Here is a 23,491-nt window from a genome sequence, read left to right on the forward strand (position 1 = left end):
CCTCCTCCAGCCCCACTACATATTATCACCGATGATGTTACCTAGTTGGATCATGAAACGTCTGCCAGAAGACAACCAAGCTCAGACAGCACCAGGGACCCCAGAACAAACAAGGTCTCTCCTGTGTAGCTTTTGTAAAGCAGATTGAAGAACAAAATGTCAAAGGTCCCACGTTTGCAGAAAATCTGGAGCTTCACTGATTAATTATTCTCAGGAATTTCCTCAGTTATAGAACATAGAATATAAAACATAGTCCTTTTTATTAAATTAGACATAACCAATTCTTGCAACCGTTCTTCATAAGTTTTAGCCTCCAGGCCTTTCATCATCTTAGTTGCTGCTCTTTGCACTTCCCCCCCCCCATAGTCTCAATATCTTTTTTGAATTAGAACGTTTTTTCCATTTTTATCACCAAATGATGTACATCAAATGGTATAGAAATGGTATAAGGCAGAGGTAGGCAACCTTGGCTCTTTTAGGAGTCACAGATTTCAACTCCCAGAATTCCTGAGCCAGCGTGGCTCAGCTTGGAAACTCTCCCTTTCTCCTCAGCATGGCTAGCTCAGGAATTCTGGGAGTTGGTCCACCAGTCATAAAAGAGCGACGTTTGCCCTCCTGGATCACCTGCGCCAGGTGGATTCATCCTGCTTACCCGGTTTTACCAGTCTGTGGGAACAAAGCCATCCGAATGCAGCCTTGGTCTGGATGACCCTCTTCTGGGGATCCCCCTCTTCCTGGGTGACCCCTTCCCTGTGTATCCCCCTCATTCTCCCTGGTCCAGAGTCTCCCCCTCTTTTAAGTGACCCCTCCCCTGTGTATTGAAATGTCTTCACAAAGACAAGAGCGAGACCGTAGGCAAGGGTTCACAAGTTTATTCGGTTCAGCTCCGGGCAGCTGACTGTCAAAACAATCCCGGCTTTTATAGAGAACTGTCAAACGTTACAACCAATCAGATAACAGTATTTTTCCCGCCGCTCGGACGACAGCCAATCGTCATGCGGCATTCTGACAGCTCGTCGGCTGTCGGGGAATTCCTCTCAGCTGAGCGCTTGGCTCGGTTCGGAGGACCAGATTGTGAACTGCCGATTTGACAGTTCCGGGAACTGTCAAATCTGGCACGTGCGTGTTTGGTCCCGGCAGCCCGTTTGACAGCTGTCAACGGGAATGGCGGCCGGCGGGGCGGCGCGCATGCGCTGTTGCTTCCGGCAGCCATTTGACAGCTGTCAACTGTCAAAAGTCTGCCGGGCCGGTGTTTCTCTTGCTGTTTGGAAGCCCCTGGGTTCCTGATATGAATCACCCCCTTTCCCCCCCCCTGAACTGGTATGTTATTTGTAACAACAGTTGAACTTTTAAAACAAGTACTATTAACGGGGTTCTTGTCTGTCGGCGAGTTTCCCTCCCATTCAAAGTCCGCAAGGTATGCGGGGGGTCTTCTGACTCGGCTGGACCGTCGGAGGCAGGGGGTGCTTTCTTCGGGTTGCGTTGCCGGTGGAATTATTTCTGGAGGGATTTCGGCTGGCGGTTGTAGGTCCTGGGGGGGGGGAAAGTTCGATGGGTCCGGGGGTGTCGGATGGCGCAGGCTCCTCCGGGGTCGGTTGCAGAGTGGGGTTGGGGGGGTGACCTGGGTCGGAGCTGATCTGCGTGTCTGCGTTGTGCTAGCCCCGTCCCCGTGTCCACTGTGTATGACAATGGTCCTGTTTGGTCCAGGATAACCCCCTGGACTCACTTATCCCTTCCCCCATAATCCCGAGACCAGACATTTTGACCCTTGGAGAATGTTTTTGGCTGGGCGTTGGGGGTCATTTCGGCTGCAGGTCTGTCTGGGTGGAGTCTGTCGAGCCTTGTCACCAGGCGGCGGCCCCAACGCAGTTCGGCAGGGCTTTTGCCGGTAGAGGAGCAGGGTGTAGCGTGGTGGGCCAAGAGAAATTGTGCCAGGCGACGGTGCCAGTTCCCCGTGATGATTCTTTTGAGGGCGTCTTTGGTGGCCCTCACCATAACCTCCGCAAGGCCGTTGGACGATGGGTGGAAGGGAGCCGACGTTGAGTGCCTAATACAATTGCTCCTCATGAAGATCTGAAAGTCATGAGAAGTAAATTGAGGGCCATTGTCTGATATTATAACGTCGGGGAGACCGTGTGTCGCGAAGATTCCCCTGAGGGCTTGGATGGTTGCGGCGCTTGTCGTGCTGTGAACCGGGAGAACCTTCCTGCCCTTGGAATGGTCCAGCATAATCTATGTGGATGCGGGACTAGGGGTTTTTTGTGAGTTCCCATTTGTGAATTGGAGCCCTGGGTTGGAGCGGGCGGGACTGCTGGCACAAATAGCAGCCAGCGATGTGTTTTTCTATGTCTTGGTCGATTCCAGGCCACCAAACGTAGCTGCGGGCCAAGGCTTTTGTTTTTACGATGCCAGGGTGGCCCTCATGTAACGTGTGCAGGACCTTGGGTCTGTGTTTGGGTGGCACGATTACCTTACACCCCCAGAGTATGCATCCCAGGTGAGAGGTTAATTCATTTTGCCTGGAAAAGTATGGCTGGAATTCTGTGCCTGGACAGGAGGATTGCCAGCCAGTATGTACCCACGCTAACACTCTGCTAAGTGTCTGGTCTTGAGATGTTGCAGCAGCGATATCGTTCGCAGTCAGTGGGCATTCCAGGAGTTCCGGGAATGGCCAAGATGTTGCTTGCCGGGGCTGGGTCTGGTTCCATGTGGGGTAAGGGAAGCCTGCTGAGGCCATCAGCGTGACACATTTGGTGTCCCGGTTTATATATCAGTTGATATGAGTATGCTGCGAGGAACGTTGTCCAGCGCAGCATCCTGGGGGACAAGATTTGAGGGGTTTGGCGGTCCCAGGTGAACAATCCTAACAGGGGTTTGTGGTCTGTGTAAATCAAGAATGGGCGGCCGTAAAGGTAGTCGTGAAATTTTTTTATTCCCGCCACTATTGCCAGGGCTTCCTTATCTATCTGGGCATAATTTCTTTCCGTTTTGGAAAGGGTCCTAGAATAATAGGCCACCGGGGCTTGAGTGCCGTCACTGTCTAAATGGCTTAAAACTGCTCCGATCCCGTATGGGGATGCGTCGTAGGCTATGCAGAGAGGTTTGTCTTCTTTGTAGTGGGAGATGGTGGTGTTGCTGGATAGCATTTGTTTGAGCGATTTGAAACTGTTGTCATGGACTGTTGTCCACTGCCAGGCTGCTCCTTTATCGAGCAGCCTGTGGAGAGGCTCTGCGATTGTTGCCTTTCCAGGTAGGAAGGCATGATAAAAATTCAAAAGCCCGAGGAAAGCCTGGAGCTCTGTTTTATTTTTGGGAGTAGGGGCGGCTTTGATCGCAAGGATTTTTGAGTCGGTGGGGTGGATTCCTTGCGAGTCAATTTTGTAGCCCAAAAAAATCTGCGGATGGGACGCCTATAGAACATTTTTCCCGTTTGAGTTTTAACCCCGCTTTCCGAAATCTGGATAGTACCTCTTGCAGCCTGGTTGCTAGGTTGTTTTCTGATTCCCCTGCGATGAGCACGTCATCGAAATAGGGGCAGACCCCTGGGATTCCCTTTAAGGTTTTTTCCATGACTTCCTGGAAGATACCAGGAGCCACTGAGATACCAAATTGAAGGCGGTTTACCTTAAAGGCGCCGCGGTGTGTGACAATGGTTTGGGCCTCAGCTGTTTCTTGGGTGACAGGTAGCTGAAGGAAAGCATGCGCCAGGTCGAGTTTGGCGAATATTGAGCCAGAACCTATTTCAGAGAGCACGTCCCTAACTGCGGGGACTGGGTATGCATGGGGATTTAATGCGCGGTTTAGAGTTGCCTTATAGTCTGCGCATATTCTCACGTCCCCATTTGGTTTGACTGGTGTCACGATGGGTGTTTCCCAGGTTCCCCCATCTGTTGGTTCTAGGACCCCGAGGGCGACTAAACGATCTAATTCGGCCATGATTTTTTGTTTCAGCGTGAAGGGGACCCTTCTTGCCTTAATGCGGATGGGACCCACTTCAGGTTTAAGTTTGAGGTCGATAGGGGTGCCGGTATATTTGCCAAGCGTCCCGTCGAAGACATCAGCGAACGCTTGGCAAACCTTTTCTAGGGTTTGGGATTGTATGCGGTTGGTGCCCTCCAGGTGGATGCCCAGAGCCTCGAACCAGTCTAAACCGATGAGGCTAGTTCTGGGTGCCTCTGTGATCTGGACTGTTAAGTGCCCTAGGAATTTTTTGTATTCCACTTTTAGTTGTGCTTGTCCCTTTAATTGGATGGCGGCCCCCTGGAAGTCTGCGAGGAGTATTTTGGAGGGCTGAAGGGAAATACGGCGTCTGCTTTTAAAACCAATTTTTTTGAGAGTGTCCCAGGACATTATTGAGACGGAGGACCCGGAGTCAACCTCCATTTCGCAGGGCACCCCTTGAATCTTAACCCAGATCTTAATTTTGGGTTGTAAATGGTGGATGGACGAGATTTTTTGTTTGGCCCTGATAGACAATACTGAGGGCTGGGAGGTTTCCCTGGCAGGGGGAGGGATTTTGGTCCTACCTGCCGGAATTTCCTCAAGCTCGTGGAGGGTTTCCCGGTTCAGGCTGCGGCACGCGGAGCGAATGTGCCCGGTCTTTCCACATCCGTGGCATTTTGCGTTTCTGAAACGGCATGTAGCTCTGGCATGAGCCCCGCCGCAGCTGGCACACTTCGGCTTGGGGCCGGTGGAGGTGGGTCTTTGGCCTGGACCGGCCGGTTTGAATGGCCTGCGGTTCCTTCCATGGTCGGCGCTCATTTTGTTGAAGCGGGACATGATGTCGTCGATGCCGGTGTAGGCCTCCGGTTGCTCGTTGTCCGGTTCCCAGGCGTGGTGGACTGACCCGGCCGGGCTGCCTCTGAACACAGGGGAGCCCTCATGGTGGCTGTCTTCGTAGGCCATGATCTCTAATGTGAGTTCAGCGAGGTCCATCGTGGGCCTGGCTACCAATTTCCGCTGGAGCCGCTCGTTAGAGAGACCGGCGATAACCTGGTCTCTGATGTGGTCTTCCAGGTCGGGAAATTGGCACCTGCGGGCGGCGTGACGTACCCCAGCAATGAAGGCTGTGGACGTTTCGCCCGGTTGCTGGCGGCGGCGGGCGAAGTGGAGGTGCCAATACAGCTCAGACCGACGGGGCATGAAGTGCTTGCTGAGGCGGTCGGTCAACACAGCGTATGGGACGGTCGCGACGGGGTCTGGACTGCAGAGCCCTACAGCGATGTCGTAGACGGCGGGCCCGCTGAGACACAGAAGGGCTGCAGCTTTGTGGCAGTCCTCCATTATCTTGTTGACAACGAGGTAGCCTTCAACTTGCCCCCAGTGCGACTCCCATCCCTCGGGATGGCGGACGTCGAATTCTCTGACGTGACCCAAATTTGCCATGGTCTGGGTCCACAGTACTGTTAAAGCTGCAGAAGGGTTCCTTTGCCCTCAAAGTGGCTTCAGCAGTGACTTGTCAGCGAGAGGGATCGGAACTCCTTCGCGGTGTGAGTTAGCTCAGCAGGCAGCTCTGTAGTACCGGGATCCCATCCTCGTCACCAGGTGAAATGTCTTCACAAAGACAAGAGCGAGATCGTAGGCAAGGGTTCACAAGTTTATTCGGTTCAGCTCCGGGCAGCTGACTGTCAAAACAATCCCGGCTTTTATAGAGAACTGTCAAACGTTACAACCAATCAGATAACAGTATTTTTCCCGCCGCTCAGACGACAGCCAATCGTCATGCGGCATTCTGACAGCTCGTCGGCTGTCAGGGAATTCCTCTCAGCTGAGCGCTTGGCTCGGAGGACCAGATTGTGAACTGCCGATTTGACAGTTCCGGGAACTGTCAAATCTGGCACGTGCGTGTTTGGTCCCGGCAGCCCGTTTGACAGCTGTCAACGGGAATGGCGGCCGGCGGGGCGGCGCGCATGCGCTGTTGCTTCCGGTAGCCATTTGACAGCTGTCAACTGTCAAAAGTCTGCCGGGCCGGTGTTTCTCTTGCTGTTTGGAAGCCCCTGGGTTCCTGATATGAATCATGTATCCCCCTCATTCTCCCTGTATCTCAGGGGTGTCAAACTCAATTTCATTGAGGGCTACATCAGCATTGCGGTTGCCCTCAGGGGGCCGGGTGGGCATGGCTAGAGTGCGTATGGCCTACTGGGTGGGCGTGGCCAGCTCTCCGTCGTTCGCATCAAGGGTGCCTATGGGGGCCTGGGCAGGAGTAGGACAGATCTGAGGGTCTCTGGCGGAAGGAGGGTCTCTGGGCTGGGGCCAAGGCAGAGGGGGCCGTTCCGTCACTGTTTCCAGGATGGCTTCGCGGGCCATATGAAACCACTTCGCGGGCCGGATCCGGCCCCCGGGCCTTGTGTTTGACATGTCTGCTGCATCTGGTCCGGAGTCTCCCCCTCTTTTAAGTGACCCCTCCCCTGTGTATCCCCTCTTTCTGTCTGTCCCTCGTACTGGGTCACCCCCCCTTCTGGGCTCCCCTCCCCTGGGGCATTTCTGGCCCGGGCGCCCCCTCCCTGCCGGATGGGCGGAGGGCGATGGGGGGGCGCAGCCTCACAATGCCCGGGCGGCACGCAACAGCCCCGGCTCCTCCTGCCCGCCCAGCTCCGCCCCGGGCAGCTGCTCTAAAGGGTGGCACGGCGGGCGCTGTGCTGTGCTGGCCAAGCCGAGCCGGGCGGCAGAGATCGGAGCGCCGCGCTTCCCCCTCGGCCTGGCTTTCCTCCTCCGCTGCCCGCCGTGGCATGGATGGGCACTGAAGCCATGAAGACGCTCCTTGCCGCCTACGCGGGGGTCCTGCGAGGTAGGGTGGGGGCAGGGGGGGCGTGGAGGATGCCACGCATCTCTTTGGGGGCTCCTTCCCCGCTTGGCTTCCCGTGGCGGGACCGGCGCTGGTGTAAGGTGGGAAGGGGAGATCGGGAGGCGAAGGATCCAGACCTCTCAAACCGCCGCCTCCCTCCCAGATTCCTAGGATCAGCCCTGGATGGGAGTGGGCTGCTCGTTGGGACACCTAGAAAGAAATAATAATAATAATAATAATAATAATAATAATAATAATAATAATAATAATAATAATAATAATAATAATAATAATAATAGGATGATCATGATAACAACACATAGGATCTCATAGGATTTAATATGATATATACAAGATGCACAGTATAAGTTATATAAGAGATAGATATAAGAGGAAGATATCAGATAAAGGTATAAGATGAGAGATAAGCTAATATGATACCATGTGAAATACAATATAAGATATACATTCTTCATTTTCTTACAATTCTTGTCCAATTCAGGCTCTAAATTCTCATGTGAACTCAAAAACCTATTTTTAATCTCCACCCCTATTAAAAAAAAGGACCGATACAGAACAGGGGTGAAGAAAGAAACAGTCTGGCAGCCACAGGGATAGGAAGAATTTTTTCCTGTTTGATTTGTCACTTGCAGATTCTTTTTCTTAAACAGCTTGATTAGAACTTTTAAACCAGGGGTCTTCAAACTTGCCCCTTTTATGACTTCAACTCCCAGAATCCGTCAGCCAGGCATGCTAGCTGAGGAATTCTGGGAGTTGAAGTCCACAAGTCATAAAAGGGCCAAGTTTGAAGACCCCTGTTTTAAACGAGCAAGATAAAAATTAACAGGAACCAATAATTAAGATAGAAAAGGGGGGGAGGGGAAGCAAAGAATGAAAGAGGTTACAAAGCCATCATTTTTGTTTTCTATCCTATCTAATCATCGAATGCATATTTTGTAATTTCATTTTTTTTCATATTTCACGCAGAAAGTCCCAAAGGGAATTCCAATCGGCATTAAAATGAATCTTTTCTCTAATCCAGGGGTGGGTAACTATATAGCCCCTTTACCAACTGTGGACTTCAACTCCCAGAATGCCTGAGCCAGAATTTCCTAAATAATCTGCGTGAGTTTTTATTTTTTACGATTGTCCGTTGGCCCCAAAAGGAATATATCTCTGGGTTTCCACAGAAGATTTGCTTGTCTCTTGCGGCTTCGATGTTTTCAGATCCCTGTTTGTGCTTTTTCGTGTCTTATATGAAAGAGAGATGCATGTCTTCCGGCACGTTGTACTTCAATTTATGCTCCTCAAAGAGCTTGCAAAGCTCCTCCAAGTATCTCTTATGCAGCTCATCAACTTCATCTTGGCTGGGATTGTGCTTCTTCCCCACCTGAATGGGTTTTCCCACTGAAGGGACCAAAGAGGAGAAATAATAGTTTAGTTTAATTTAATTTAATTTAATTTAATTATTTAATTTAATTTAATTTAATTTAATTAATTTAATTAATTTAATTTAATTTAATTTAATTTAATTTAATTTAATTTAATTTAATTTTTTCTATTCTTTTTTATTCTATTCTGTTGTTGTTAGCTGCAAATTCATGTCCGATCCATCACGACCCCATGGACAACGTTCCTCCAGGCCTTCCTGTCCTCTACCATCTTCTGGAGTCCATTTAAGCTCACGTCTCCTGCTTCAGTGACTCCATCCAGCCACCTCATTCTCCGTCGTCCCCCTCTTCTCTTGCCCTCAATCTTTCCCAGCATTAGGCTCTTCTCCAGTGAGTCCTTCCTTCTCATTAGGTGGCCAAAGGATTTGAGTTTCAACTTCAGGATCTGGCCTTCTAAAGAGCAGTCAGGGTTGATCTCCTCTAGGACCGACCGGTTTGATCGCCTTGCAGTCCAAGGGACTCGCAGGAGTCTTCTCCAGCACCATAGTTCAAAGGCCTCGAATCTTTGGTGCTCAGCCTTTCTTATGGTCCAACTTTCACAGCCATACATTGCATCTATTCTATTCTATTCTATTCCATTCCATTCCATTCCATTCCATTCCATTCTATTCTATTCTATTCTATTCTATTCTATTCTATTCTATTCTATTCTTGTTGTGTTCTGTTCTATTATTCTATTCTATTATTCTATTCTACTCTATTCTATTCTTTATTTGACTTGATTTTATTTTATTATTCTATTCTATTCTTTATTTTATTTGATGACTTTTTATTTTATTTTATTACTTCATTTTATTATTTTATTTTATTTAAACTCGTGTGCCACCCATTTCACCAAAAGCAACTACAGGCAATGTACAGACATTGTTTAAAATGCACTACAGATAGTCCTTGACTTACAACAGTTTGTTTAGTGACCGTTCAAAGTTACAACGGTACTGAAAAATGTGACTTATGACCACTTTTCACACTTACGACCGTTGCAGCCTCCCCAGGGTCACCTGGTCAAACATCAGAGGCTTGGCAACTGGCGTGTACTTATGACGGTTGCAGCGTCCTGGGGTCACACGTGATCCCCTTTTGCGACCTTGTGACATGCAAAGTCAAGGGGGAAGCCAGATCCACTTAACAGCTGTGTGATTTAACTTTGCAATTGCAGTGATCCACTTAAAGAGCGTGATAAGAAATGTTATAAAATGGGACATCGCTCACTTCACAAATGTCCCAGCCACAGAAAGGTCAGGCACAATTGTCATAAGTTCAGGACTTTCTTTTTTTTCTTTTTCTTTTTTCAAAATACTTTATTAATTTTCCAATTTTACATTTTAATATTTAAAAAGCAATGCAGTGACTAGGTTAATAAATAGTTCAATAGAAAAATCTTAGTCCAGGTTACAACATCAGATATTTCTCCTCTTTTTCCCCTTAACATTTACTGTCTCGTATTCGAGTTAGCACATTTCTAATTATATCAACTCAATTAAAAACATCATTAGTACATTTATTGACATTTTTAGCTTATCTTAATTACATTCAATCGTCATAAGCAATCCCTATCCTGTTATTAATTTTTACTCAATTTTTAATTTCTCATCGATATTCCAATTTAATGTTAATAAGTCGAGGACTTTTTGTTATGTCGCCTTAGCAGATCCGGTTATGTTTTCTCTCTCACCTACCTGGGAATGCTAATAAGAGGAAACCTCGAACAATCCTCAGAGAAGGAACAACGTGTCCAGCAGATCTTTCCTCATTTTACCTGCCTCTCATTTCTGGATGCCATGGGAGAAACACGGACTTACCCACAGTGAAGATCGGCTTCCGGTATGGAATCAACCCAAAGGTGTACTGGAAGATCCCTCTGGCGTGGAAGAGAGGCAGGGAGATTCCCATGATCTTCTGCAAACGGTCTTGTGTCCACCTCAGCCAGGATCCTTTGGGGTTTTTGACCTGATCATACAGCTCGTTCTCTCCAAAAGAGAAGACGGGGACAAGCGGAGTGCTGGGAACGGAGCGGAAGCAGAAGGAGAGACGGAACCAAACCGGTTGAGATAACTGAGGAAGGCTGTGTGGCTGCAAATAATGGATCCCAGCCCTCTTTCTCATCCTTTGCACGTTTAAGGGAAACACGGTAATACTTTGTGTGATCGGTGGTGGGATTCAAATCTGTGAACCACCGGTTCTCTGTGCAGATGCCACTTCCGGAAGTTCATTCTGGGCCTGGGCAACAAAATATTAGCTACCGGTTCTGCTGAAGTGGTGCGAACCGGCTGAACCCCACCGCTGCATGTGATGTACATTGTACAAGAAGGTCAGGACCCCCCAGAAGCTGCTCCTACTCACCCATTCTCTATGGCCAGCCGAACGAAGCCCTTGCGGTTCTCTAACACGAGGGTGTAAGCTCCAGGACGGGCGTCTAGGGCTTCTTGGGCCCCTCCCACAACTACCACTACAATATTCCCACCTTCCTTCTTCCTCAAGACATAGGAAGCAGATTCCCTATCCGAGGGAATGCAACCTGGGTGAAGCAAAGAAGGAAAAGGAAGAATATTAAAGCCCTGTACAACACACACACGGACACACAAACAAACACTCACATACACACTAAATAGCCTTAACAGAGAATAACAGAACTGGAAGGGACCTTGGAGGTCTTCTAGTGCAGCCCCCTGCTCAAGCGGGAGACCCTACTATTTCAGTCTCAAGATTTTGAGACTTTGGAAAAAGTGCAGAGAAGAGCAACTAAGACGATTGAAGGCCTGGAGGCTAAAGCGTATGAAGAACAGTTGCAGAATTTAGGTTTGGCTAGTCTAAAGAAAAGAAATAAGAGAGACATGATAGCAGAGTTGCAGTATCAGAGGGGCTGCCACAAAGAAGAGGATGTCATTGCATTTTTGTGTTTGTCAGCTAAGCACGTTGCAGTTTGCTCTTTGCCAGCTGTGTTATTATCTTATCATTGTAACTATGGTGTTTGTCACATATTCAATTTTAGTTTAATCTCTGTCTCTACTATTGCATGCACATGTCTCCGGTTTAATCTCTGTCTCTACTACTGCGTGTGCATGAAAGAAAAAACAATTGTTTGTTTTCCTTCCTTCCTTCCTTCCTTCCTTCCTTCCTTCCTTCCTTCCTTCCTTCCTTCCTTCCTTCCTTCTCTTTGTGCTGTTCGGTAAGCCAGAACATGTAGTCAGTTAAGAGTTTTTTGATTAAAGTGTTGTTATAGTAAATATGTTTCGGGTTTTCTTTATCTTACTTGCTTTGTACCATGTTTCGGATGAACCACGGTTCATCGACCTCTGATAAACAAAGATACGGAGTTTTTGATTTACACTTCCGACATGGTAGCAGAGGATGGTTTGTTTTCACATTTAAGAGATAATTTTTTGATGCTGATAAGCATATAGGCTATTAGTCGGTTAGTTAGTTCAGCGACTGAGGAACGCTGTGATTAATTACCGGAATATGCCAAGAAAAAAGAGCAGGAAGAAAGGCAGAAAGGAGGCTAGTTATTAGTCTGATGAAGAGGATGAGGCCACTTCAAAGAGGCATCTCCCTTCAAGTTTACAGACTCCACTTGCTTCTGCAACGCGTCTTGGAGAAGAAACTGCAGCCCCTGTCAATGATTTAAGGTCAGTTACACCGTCTTTGGATTTTACAAACTCAAGCAGTTGCCCCTGAAAGAGTTCACACTCAAGAGGCCCATGCAGATTATGAGAGGTTCGGTGCTAGACCTAAAGTTTCACTAGGAAAAGATGAAATTTATTATTCACCTCTTAGCCTGCATGGGAAGGCTGTGCAAAGTTATTTTGACCAAATAGAGGCATTTGAATAGGGGCTGCTTCAGGCAAAGGTATATGCATCATTGATTAAGCAGAATAAGAGGGATTCTAATGTGATTCAAATCCCAGAATCCACCATATTGCCTTCTTCTTCCAAGCCAAAGTCACTCTCACAAGTGGGTGTTGTGTCAGACGAATGGGAACAGAAAGCATCTACATCGCAGTCCCATGATGCTGTGCAGGATCAAATGATACACAACATCGTCAAGGCTACAGTGATGCCTGAATCTAATGTTATAACACCATCTGCTGGTGAATCCGTTCTACAAAATAGAAATGAATTACTATATGTACTACAGGAGCAAATACAGAGATTGCAGCACATTTTTTCACAGATGTCTATTAATCATTGCTCCAAGCTGCAACACCTCCTCGAAACGTTGTATCTGTACAAAACCCAATCCATTCATCGGGAGCCTCAGCCCCTGGTGGTGCTAGAATTCCTATTAATATTGCTACTATCCAAGTTCCTGTTCCAGATGGAGCACAGCAGTGTTCAGCCCAGGTGCAGCTACCACTGGGCTCTCAAATACAAAGACCAGTGCCATCTGTAGGCCAATTTAATGTTTCAGCTCAAGCGCCAGCACTTCCTGCTGGCCAGGGTGAAATTGCAGCTCAAGTACAGCTACAGCCAGCACCGGTACCTGCGACAGCTCCAATTCAACTGCTGCAAGTCCTGGCACAGGTGCCACTGGCGCCTCCTGCAGGTCAAGTTCACATTGCGCAACCTGCACAGCCAGTACCTCAAATGCATGTTTCTCAAGAGGCATCTTCTATTGTACCACTGGTTGGTGATTCGAAATTGAAGCGGTCAGGACAAAACTATAAGGCATGGGTCAGTGAAGTTGGACTTTTGCTCCACAGATAAGGTACCCATTGCATGGTTTTTAATCCTCCTGACCAGCCGTGGACTCCTGACATATGGGACTTAAATACTAGAGCATGCACAACATTATTGATGTCAATGGACACTGAATTACGGCTCACTTTTTCACAAGATACAACTGCCCAACAAATTTGGACTCAATTAGAAGCATGCTATCGACCTACTTCAATTGAGTCTACATGTGTACTTTTGTCTGAGTTCCATGGTTCAAGATTAAAACCTGGTGAACAGATTGGAGAACATTTAACTAAAATGAAAGGAATAAGAAAAGAACTGGGTGAAAAAGGCTATCCTATTGATGATTTTCAAATGATCAGCATTATTATTAACTCATTGAATTATGAATGGAAAGATGCTATTACAAAAATTAATCAAGTGCCCATTACTCAATGCACAGTGGATCATGTATGCAGAATTTTAACCGAAGAAGTGGCACTTATGCAAGCCGCGCCACATTTAAGAGGACCACCTACATCAAGAGCTCCAGTGAGGCGTCCTTTCCGTGGAAGAGCCTATGGAAGAGCCTACGTTCCAAGGATGCCAAAATGCTACGTCTGCAATCGTGTGGGATATATTATCCGGGATTGTCCCCAATGATTTCAAGCGCCCCCCACGTACCATCCTAGAGGACCAGAGTCCAGAGGGGGCATAGGTAGAGGCGGACAACAAGGTCGTCGTGGTCCCAGGCATGATCCGCAAACTCCACTTGCCACATTAGCTTTAACTAACGATCCACAATCTCAACCAGAGTACGACAGACGACTACTTTGGACTTTAGACAGTGGAGCAGCATTACATGTTACTTATAGAAAGGAGCTTTATACAGAAATGCACGAGCCTGAACCTGAACTTCGTGAACTTTACTCTCTTTCAAATCTTCCTGTTCAGGTTATGGAAAAAGGAACTGTTTATATTGAAGAGCTCGATGCATTTATTCCTGATGTTTATTATGTACCATCAGCAAATAGTAGTTTGCTTAGTCAGAGCCACTTGTCTAGAGTATTAAAATTTCAGGTCCACCATCTTGAAAAAGCAAGCTATTTAGTTAAAGACGGAGATATTATTGCTGAAACCATGTTGATTGGTGGTCTTTATTACATAAAGCCAAAGTTTAAGCCGCAAGAGCAGGCAAATATACAAGATCCAAAAGAGGAGAGTGCAGGCTCAGTGAGAGATGTCCCAGAGAGAGATTCTGTTGCTACTCCAAAAGCTCCTAAAACCAACAACAACAACAAAAAAGACACAGATTGCTCACAGCAAGCCTGAGGTTTTTAATAAAAATGTTAACGTTGAGAATTCACTAATAGGTAAAACTTTGCATTACAGATGTATCCATAAATGGCATAGACAATTAGGTCATGCCAGTTTCTGTGTTCTTAAGAAGATGCCAGAATTTGTAAGAGGTTTAGATCTAAAGAGGTGTAAGGTGTTTTTGGATTGTGCTGTCTGCAAAAAATCCAAATCCAAAGCAGCAGCCATTCCAAAGCGCGCTACACGCCTGTCAACATGCATTTTTGATTTGGTACACACTGACATAATGGGTCCTTTTGCACCAACAATTGGTCGTAAAAAATATTTCTTGACAATTGTTGATAATTATTCTAGATATGGATATGTATTTCCTATGAAAGAAAAATCTGAGACCTTTCAGATCTTTAAAGACTTTGCCGCTCTTGTCTATACCCAACACGATGTTAGCATAGCTAGAATTCAGAGTGATCGCGGTGCTGAATTCATGTCTCAGCGTTTTCAGGACTGGATGCGTAAGAATGGTATACTACACCAGACCTCAGCTCCTTACACTCCAGCTGAAAATGGAGTGGCAGAACGCAGAAATGGGGTTCTGCAAACAATGATGCGTTTGTTGTGATTCAGGGTCAGCCTGTGGGTTCGGCAGTTGGGTCGGATGACTCAGAGGAGGAGGAGGGGGGTGTTGAAGAGCTTGCTGAGGGGATTGGACAGCTTGATGAGAGCCCCCAGCAAGGCCCCTCTCATCTGGTCACGATGCAGACCCAGCTGTGTGAGCCTGACAGCGTGGATGAAGATGACCCACAGCTGGCCCTGTTCAAGGACGCCCGACGCAGGAGGCAGTCAGTCAGGAGTAAACAGAGGGAGGCAATGGGGCACCTCGGAAGGAGGCTCAGAGAGGCCACGCCCTGAACTGTATTTAAGGGGAATGTGTGGGAGGGCTGGTTTGCTGAAGGCAACCGCTTGGATTGTTCCTGCTTCTTAGCTCGTGTTTTATGGTTGGTGTCTTGTCTTGCTCTGTTTTATGTGAATAAATTTGGCAGGCGTAATTCCAGCCTCTTGCCGTTTGTAGAGGGGTTGTCCCTGCCTTTTCTGCAGGGCCGGTAGCAGGCTGGTACAGAACAGCGTTGCCTCCTTGAAGATGCCAACCTCAGTCTCCCAGACTGGGGTGAGGCTATTAAATATGCCAATCATATTATCAACCGTACTTGGAGTAGTGTAATAAGTCAGACCCCTTACTTCATGTTATATGGATACAAGCCTGATCTCTCGCATCTCCATATTTTTGGTTCATACGCTATGGTGAACATTCCTTTAGCTCAAAGAAAGAAAGGAGGTCCTGCGGCAAAAAGAATGAAATTTATGGGTATTGATGATAATTCAAAATGGAGCAAATACATCGACTCTTCTCATGTAATAGTGATTTCCCAATCCGCTACTTTTGAGGAAGATGCTGACTGGTCCAGGATTCATTCTAACGATCCTGGAGTTTATTTTCCTAGAGATGATGCTGTTGATGCCACGCAGCCTGATGATCAAGATTCACAGGCAAATGTTCCTTCCACGAGTTCTTATCAACCTACTGTTCCGTCTTCGCAAGCCGCCGATGCTAATGCTAGCGACGATGATGAAGACGAGGACGAAATGGAAGAAGAATAGACGGTTGTTCCAAGACGTTCCAAGAGGACCACAACGGGGATCCCTCCAAAACGGTATTCATGGCAAGTAACGAAAGCACCTTAACCTTTGATTTGTAATGTTACACTTCCTCCTGAGAAGTTCACACAAATCAAACATCTTCCTGAACCAGAGCAAGATAAATGGTATAAGGCAATGCAGGCTGAAATGGACAGTCCAAAGAAACTTCAGGTGTTTACGCCTGCAAGCCCTCCAGCAAACAAGAAAGTTATTGGCACTCGGTGGATCTACAGAATTAATAAGAAGCCGAATGGTGAGTCATTGTATAAAGCCAGACTTGTAGCTCAGGGTTTCACTCAACGTTATCCTGAGGATTATACAAATACTTATTCACTTTCGGAATGAAAGTGTGAAAGTGTCACTGCAACTATTCTTGATTTAGAAGTTTTCCAGTTCGATGTTGAAACGGCTTATCTACATGCTGACCTAGATGAAGAAATCTACGTGAAAGGTCCTCCAGGATTCCGACAGCAAGAAGGAGATACGTGGATTTTACACAAAAGTTTTTATGGTCTGAAAAAAGTCTGGTTTAATGTGGTACTTATGTCTTTCGGACAAACTAAATTTAACGGGCTTTATTAAGTCCGAATCTGATGAATGCGTGTTTACTAAAAGATCTGACAATAGGTATGAGATAGTTCTTGTTTATGTCGATATTGTTTATATTGGTCCAAATAAGCAGATGAGTGAGAACTTTGCTAAAGCTTTACAAAAGTATTTCACATTGAAGTCTTTAGGATATATTAATAATTATTTGGGTGTTCAGGTTGTCAAAACGCAGAAGGGTTAGGGTTAGGTTTAGGTTTGAACAACTTTTGCATCACTGTAACATGAAGGATGCTAAGACAGTGAGTGCGCCTGCCCTCTGGAACCAGCTGCCTGCGGAGCTTAGGACAGCCCCCGACCTCCGTTCGTTCCGCCGGGACCTGAAGACCTGGCTCTTCGAGCTCTCTGGCCCAGGTTGAGAATTTTAATTTTAATTTTAATTTTAACTGGGGTTTTATTTGTTCAGGGATGGATATAATTTTTTAATCTGTTTTTAACTTTTGTATTTTTTGTTTTAACCACCCTGTAAACCGCCCTGAGTCCTTCGGGAAAGGGCGGTATATAAATATTATATAATAAAATAAATAAAAATAAATAAATACCCATGCAAACTGATTTTCACAACTTGGCATATGAACCAAGTCCTGAGTTCGAAGAGCAAACACTTTATCACTCAGTAATTGGGTCGCTGCTGTATATTAGTAGTTGGACTAGACCTGACATTGCACTTAGTGTTAATCTCTTATCATGACATGTAGGCAAGGCAAAACAGTTTCATTGGACATGTGTTAAGAGATTATTGAGATACCTAAAACACACTAAAAACATAAATTTATTATTAGAACCCACACATAATGATTATGTAGAGTTATGTTGTTATGCAGATTCTGATTGGGCAAGTGATAGGAAATCACGTAAAAGTACTTCAGGTTGTATGATGTTTTTAAATGGATGTCCTGTTTACTGGCATGTACGTAAACAGAATTTTGTTTCCTGTTCATCTACTGAAGCTGAATATGCTTGTGTTTCAGATGCATGTAATTCTTTAACGTGGTTTGATGCTTTAGTCACAGATATCTGGACACACCCAATTTGACCAATCACTGTGATGGAAGACAACGAATCTGTGGTTTATATATCTGAAACACGATTTTCAGGTTCTAGGTCTAGACACATTGACATCCGTTATAAAAATATAAAACAAGTAGTTAAACAGGGCTTTGTGAAATTGCAGTATGTGCCTACACACGATCAGATTGCTGATATGCTTAATAAGCCACTTCCTACAGCTCAGCATAAGTATCTGGGTAAGAAAATGTGCCTTACCTGAGTTCTGCTTTACTGACAAAGAAGGGGTTGTCACTGCATTTTTGTGTTTGTCAGCTAAGCACGTTGCAGTTTGCTCTTTGCCAGCTGTGTTGTTATCCTATCATTGTAACTATGGTGTTTGTCACATATTCAACTATGTTTTAGTTTAATCTCTGTCTCTACTACTGCGTGCGCATAAAAGAAAAAACAATTGTTTGTTTTACTTCCTTCTTTCCTTCTCTTTGTGCTGTTCGGTAAGCCAGAACATGTAGTCAGTTAAGAGTTTTTTGATTAAAGTGTTGTTATAGTAAATATGTTTCAGGTTTTCTTTATCTTACTTGTTTTGTACCATGTTTCAGATGAACCACGGTTCATCGACCTCTGATAAACAAAGATACGGAGTTTTTGATTTACACAGGAGGGGGTCAATTTATTTTCCAAAACGGCAGAAGGCAAGACAAAAAGCAACGGATGGAAACTAATCAAGGAGAGAAGCAACCTGGAATTAAGGAGAAACTTCCTAACAGTGAGAACAATCAACCAGTGGAACAACCTGCCTCCAGAAATTGTAGGTGCTCCATCACTGGAGGTTTTTAAGAATGGACTGGACAGCCATTTGTCTGAAATGGCATAGGGTCTCCTGCTTGAGCAAGGGGTTGGACTAGAAAACCTCCAAGGTCCCTTCCAGCTCTATTCTGATTGATTGATTGATTGATTGATTTTGCTCTTCCAAAAGTTTCCCAATGAATCAGAAACCCCTTTAAAGTCGGCTTACCTATACTCATCAAGTAATCCCGGAAAAAGGGGACTCGGAATAAAGTATTCAACGTCAGCCCGTGAGGCTTCAGGCCTGGGAACTGCTTGGGAAAACCGGTAGCTTCACTGCAGAAGTTAAAGACGCCCATCCCCAAGACGCCGTGAGGGTGAACGCCGAAGATGTAGTTCTTGGATGGATCCAAATCTGCCGTCTTCACCAGCTGGAAGACCAAAGACATTTAGGATACTTGTTTCATTTCTTATTTATTTATTTTATTTATATCCAGCCTTAATTACTTCCCCTCCTCCTTTTATTGGTGTGATGATGATGATGATGATGATAAGGATTCTGTTGCTTTGCATGTGTTTCCTCACCAGAGACAAATTCCTTGTGTGTCTAATCAGACTTGGCCAAATAAAGAATTCAGTTCAATCCGATCCAATCCAATTCCATTATTTTCGGCAAAAAAATATCCACATATCCAACCCACTTTCCTCCTTCTATTTTCCCCACAACAACAACCCTGTAAGGTAGGTTGGGCTGAGAGAGAGAGAGAGAAAGAGAAAGAGAGAGGGAGGGAGAAAGGGAGAGAAAGGAGAAAGAGAAAGAGGGAGAGAAAGAGAAAGAGAGAGAGAGAGAAAGAGAGAGAGAGAGAGAGAGACATCTGAATTTCAATCAGATCACCTCGGGGATGCTGCAGCATCTGTGTGAAACGCTCACAGGTCACTTTTTTCAGGCCCGTTGTAACCTCAAGCGGTCACTAAATGAACGGTTGCAAGTCAAGGACTCCTTGTATCAATCTCCCGTCATCTCCTTGACAGCCTCTTTCTCCACCCCATTATGCAGCTAGAGGCTGTGCTGCATCTTCTCTGCTTGTCCCCTAGGCAGCATCTCTTTGTCCCCGTCTCCCGAGGTCTTTCTCCCGTGCCATTATACTCCTTCCCTCTAGGGGGACACGTACCGTGATCGGGAAATATTCTTTCACGTATCGGCAGGCGACCCAGTTCCGTATCCAGTGGATGCGCCGCCCCACTTTGCTCGGGGTGTCCCAGTCAAAAGCCCACCAGGCAGCATAGAGGGCGCTGATCAGCCAGAAGCGCGTGAAGAGGAGAAGGATGAAGATGGCAACAGAGCACGGACCTGGGGGAAAAGAAGGGAGAACTGCTAGGGGTTTTTCACATTAACATGTTTGGTTCCCTAATCGGGAATAACAGAATAACAGAGCTGGAAGGGACCTTGAAGGTCTTCTAGTCCAGCCCCCTGCTCCAGCAGGAAACCCTACTCCATCTAAGACAAGCAACTGTCCAGTCTCTTCTTAAAAGCCTCCAGTGATGGATGTCCTGCAACTTCTGGAGGGAAGCTGTTCCACTGGTTAATTGTTCTCACTATCAGGAAATTTCTCCTTAGTTCGAGCTTGCTTCTCTCTTTGTGCAATTTCCATCCGTTGCTTCTTGTCCTGCCTTCTGGTGCTTTGGAGAACAGCTTGACTCCCTCTTCTTTGGGGCAGCCCCTGAGATATTGGAACATCGGCTATCCTGTCCCCCCTCGCCCTTCTCTTCATTAAACTAGACATCCCCAATTCCAGCAACCGTTCCTGATATGTTTTAGCCTCCAGTCCTCTGATCATCTTTGTTGCTCTTCTCTGCCCTCTTTCTAGAGTCTCAACATCTTTTTTACATCGTGGTGACCAAAACTGGATGCCGTATTCCAAGAGTGGCCTTACCAAGGCATTAAAAAGTGGTTTTTAACGCTTCATGTGATCTTGATTTGATCCCTCTGTTAGTGTACTGTAGGAAAGTGTTGGCCTTTTTTGCAGCTGCAACACATGGCTGGCTCATATTTAAGGGATGGTCCACTAAGACTCTGAGATCCCTCTTACAGCTACTGCTGTTAAGCCAAGTTTCACCTAGTCTGTAACTGAAGCGTGGAAAGGTGGTTTTTTAAGATATTGGACAGTTATGCAATCCTGTGTTGGTCTCTCCCAAATGTAGATCAAATGTTAGTGAACTACAAAGATTGTTTGGAGGTGGGTGAAACTTTGAATGTAGTGGCTCAGGAATTCTGGGAGTTGAAGTCCACGAGTCATAAAAGAGCCAAGGTTGCCTACCCCTGGGTTAGATGAAGACACCCAGACTCATTGGAAGTCTCACACTGCAGTGAACAAGGACATGCATTCAATTTCACATCTATTAAGATTGTCAGCCAAGCAGGGACAAAAATAGCCTGAGAAATTATTGAAGCCTGAGAAACGGGACCTTTGTCAGCCAATAGGCATGCTGATTTAATACTGCCTACCAGGTACTTAGGAGCCAAGGGCATCGCAGTTAACAACTTAATAGCTGGCCACCAACACCCTACTTAACAACTAAAAGCCACAACCAGGCACCATATAAATACAACCTGAACAACAGATCAGTGTGCACACCTTCTGGATAGAATAGAATACAGCTGGAAGGGACCTTGGAGGTCTTCTAGTCCAGCCCCCTGCTCGAGCAGGAGAACCATGGATGGGATTCTATCTCTCTCCAGTCTACAGCACAGTCCTTTCAGCAGTTCCAAGGAGGCTCCACACCCATTTGCACCACTCAGGTGACCCTGAGGACACAGATAAACCTCCAAGTGGCCTCAACGAATCTCCAAAAGGAGGCAAATGACCAGTTTTTTTCTGCAAGAAATATAAATCCTTCCATTACCCACCATCCGGTCAGAACCTGAACAAGCTTCTCGGATGAGGAGAGAAACATCTTGAAAGGAAAAACAAGAAAGTCCAGTTGCCTCTTGAAAAATCACCTTTGGGACAGTTATGACCATTGAGGATGGAGATGTGCCCTTGACAACACATGCTGGATATTTGGGGACAAGAACCACCCCCTTGATCTACATTTCCAACTGACCCCTGTTCATTTTTTCGATGGAAAAACATTTCAGTGCTCTATTTCATAATAAAAGCAGCGTGGTAAGTTGAAGTCCACAAGTCATGGGCCAAAGTTTCCCCATGCTGGCTGAGGAATTCTGAGAGTTGAAGTCCACAAGTCATGAAGGGGCCATAGTTCCCCCATGCTGGCTGAGGAATTCTGGGAGTTGAAGTCCACAAGTCATAAAAGGGCCAAGGTTACCTACCTCTGTTGTGCCCCCTGAAAAACTATTTGGCACGGAATTTCTCTTGGTAAATCAAATAAGTGCTGGTGGTGAGTAGAAATGCAGATTTTTCCCCCCCTGCCTCCTATGATGCAATTTAGAATACAGAATAACAGAGAGTTGGAAGGGACCTTGGAGGTCTTCTAGTCCAACCCCTACTCAAGGAGGAGACCTTATGCCATTCCAGATAAACACTGTCTAATCTCTCCTTTAAAACGTTTTGGGATGGACCCCCCCCCCCCTACAATTTCCGAAGAAAAGTCACTCTGCTGATTCATTGTTCTCACTGTCAGGAAATTTCTCCTTCGTTCCAGATTGCTTCTCTCCTTGATTAGCTTCATCCAGGATATGTTATAAAGGTAGTCCTCGACCTACGACCCCTATTGAACTCAAAATGAAGCGATAGAGCTGTGAGGTGAATTTTGCCCTGTATTACTCCTTTCTTGCCACCAATGAACCTCTGTGGTTACGTTAGACACACGGTTGTTAAGTGGATCCGGCTTCCCCCATTGACTTTGTCAGAAGGTCACAAAAGAGGATCACCTGACACACACACCCCGGGGACACTGCGACCGTCATAAATATGAGTCGGTTGCCAAGTGTTTGAAATTTTGATCACCTGACCATGGGACTGCTGTGACAGTTGTCAGCTTGAAAAAAACAGTCATAAGACACTTTTTCTCCAGCGCCATTGCGATATCGGTCACTAAATGAATTATTGTACGTCGAGATCAACAGGAAAGAAAAGTAGATCCCTGCCTGAAGGAGCTTACAAAACTGATCCCTGTCCATTTCAAGAGTCTTATTTCTGCAAAATCCACCCCTCAGTTTTGTTGCGCAATGCAGCCACCGGTGGAGATTTTTCTGGCAACCCCTTAATACAGGGGTCCCCAACCCCGGGTGTGTGGACCGGTACCGGGCCGCGGCATGCCAGCAACCAGTCTGGACAAACAAGCAAAGCCCCATCCGCAAGATGTGGGCAGCACACAAAACCACACACCCTCTGGTCCGCGGAAAAACCTCTCTCCACGGAACTGGTCCCTGGTGCCCAAAAGGTTGGGGAACTCTGCCTAAAAAGATAGCCCGCTCCCTTCCTCCTGCCCACCCCCCTCGGCAACCTCCATATCCTTAAAAAGGTCTCCTTAATTAGGAGTAACCATCTCTTTTTTTACCCAAGCATAATAAACAGAAGACCCATTGAAGCACGGCAGCCGTCTGAAGCCGTCTCTCCCACGGGATGTGGCGAGGAGCGAATTGAATCTTCATCCTAGCAGCCGAACCCGTTCCACTGTCTTCGGACTGAAGACGCTGACCCAGTGTTGTGGCGCTGGTCGCAGGAGGAAGGGGCAAAGTCTGTGGCCTCTGCCCGTCCAGGAAGAACAGGGTGCTGGGTGCAATTACAGTAATTAATGTGGAAATATGGAGGAAACCCGGCCCCTTTTTTGGCACACTGGACCCGTTTAGTGTGTAGGGCTGGGTCATAAATTCTTGCTTCTCTGTTGTGTCTCACCCAAAAGCAGCAGAAAGTTCATGAGAACTTTTGGAAGGGACCCATCTTCATTCTGGTGCGCCTTCTCCTCTTCACAAAGACGCCAACGACGCATTGGAAAGCACGCTACACCCCTCTTCATGGATTTATTAGATTCTTTTTAACCCGGATTTATTACTTTATAAGTAATACAAAGGGGTAAACATGCCTAATATTCCTTCTTCCCTGCCAACCCCAGAACCACAACCCTGTGAGGTGGGATAGGCTGGGAGACAGGGACTAGCTCAAAGTCTCCCAATTGGCTTTCATATCTCCTAAGGCAGAACTAGAACTTACCGTCTCCTGGT

At 46.4% G+C, this 23,491-nt stretch overlaps 1 protein-coding gene across 1 annotated transcript; it reads right to left on the reverse strand.

The window, feature by feature from the left end:
- Positions 1-8,036: 8,036 nt before the first annotated feature.
- LOC308668163 (2-acylglycerol O-acyltransferase 2-A-like) lies at positions 8,037-22,921 on the reverse strand (the record flags this gene model as incomplete). The annotated part of the gene is made up of 6 exons (XM_081327863.1): positions 8,037-8,191; positions 10,038-10,237; positions 10,579-10,753; positions 18,536-18,737; positions 19,479-19,657; positions 22,828-22,921. 6 exons carry the CDS (start codon positions 22,919-22,921, stop codon positions 8,037-8,039), a joined length of 1,005 nt encoding a protein of 334 aa, XP_081183989.1.
- Between the last annotated feature and the right edge of the window lie 570 nt (positions 22,922-23,491).

Source organism: Vipera berus, assembly GCF_964194415.1.
Source record: "Vipera berus genome assembly, chromosome: 4".
Lineage (NCBI taxonomy): Eukaryota > Metazoa > Chordata > Lepidosauria > Squamata > Viperidae > Vipera > Vipera berus.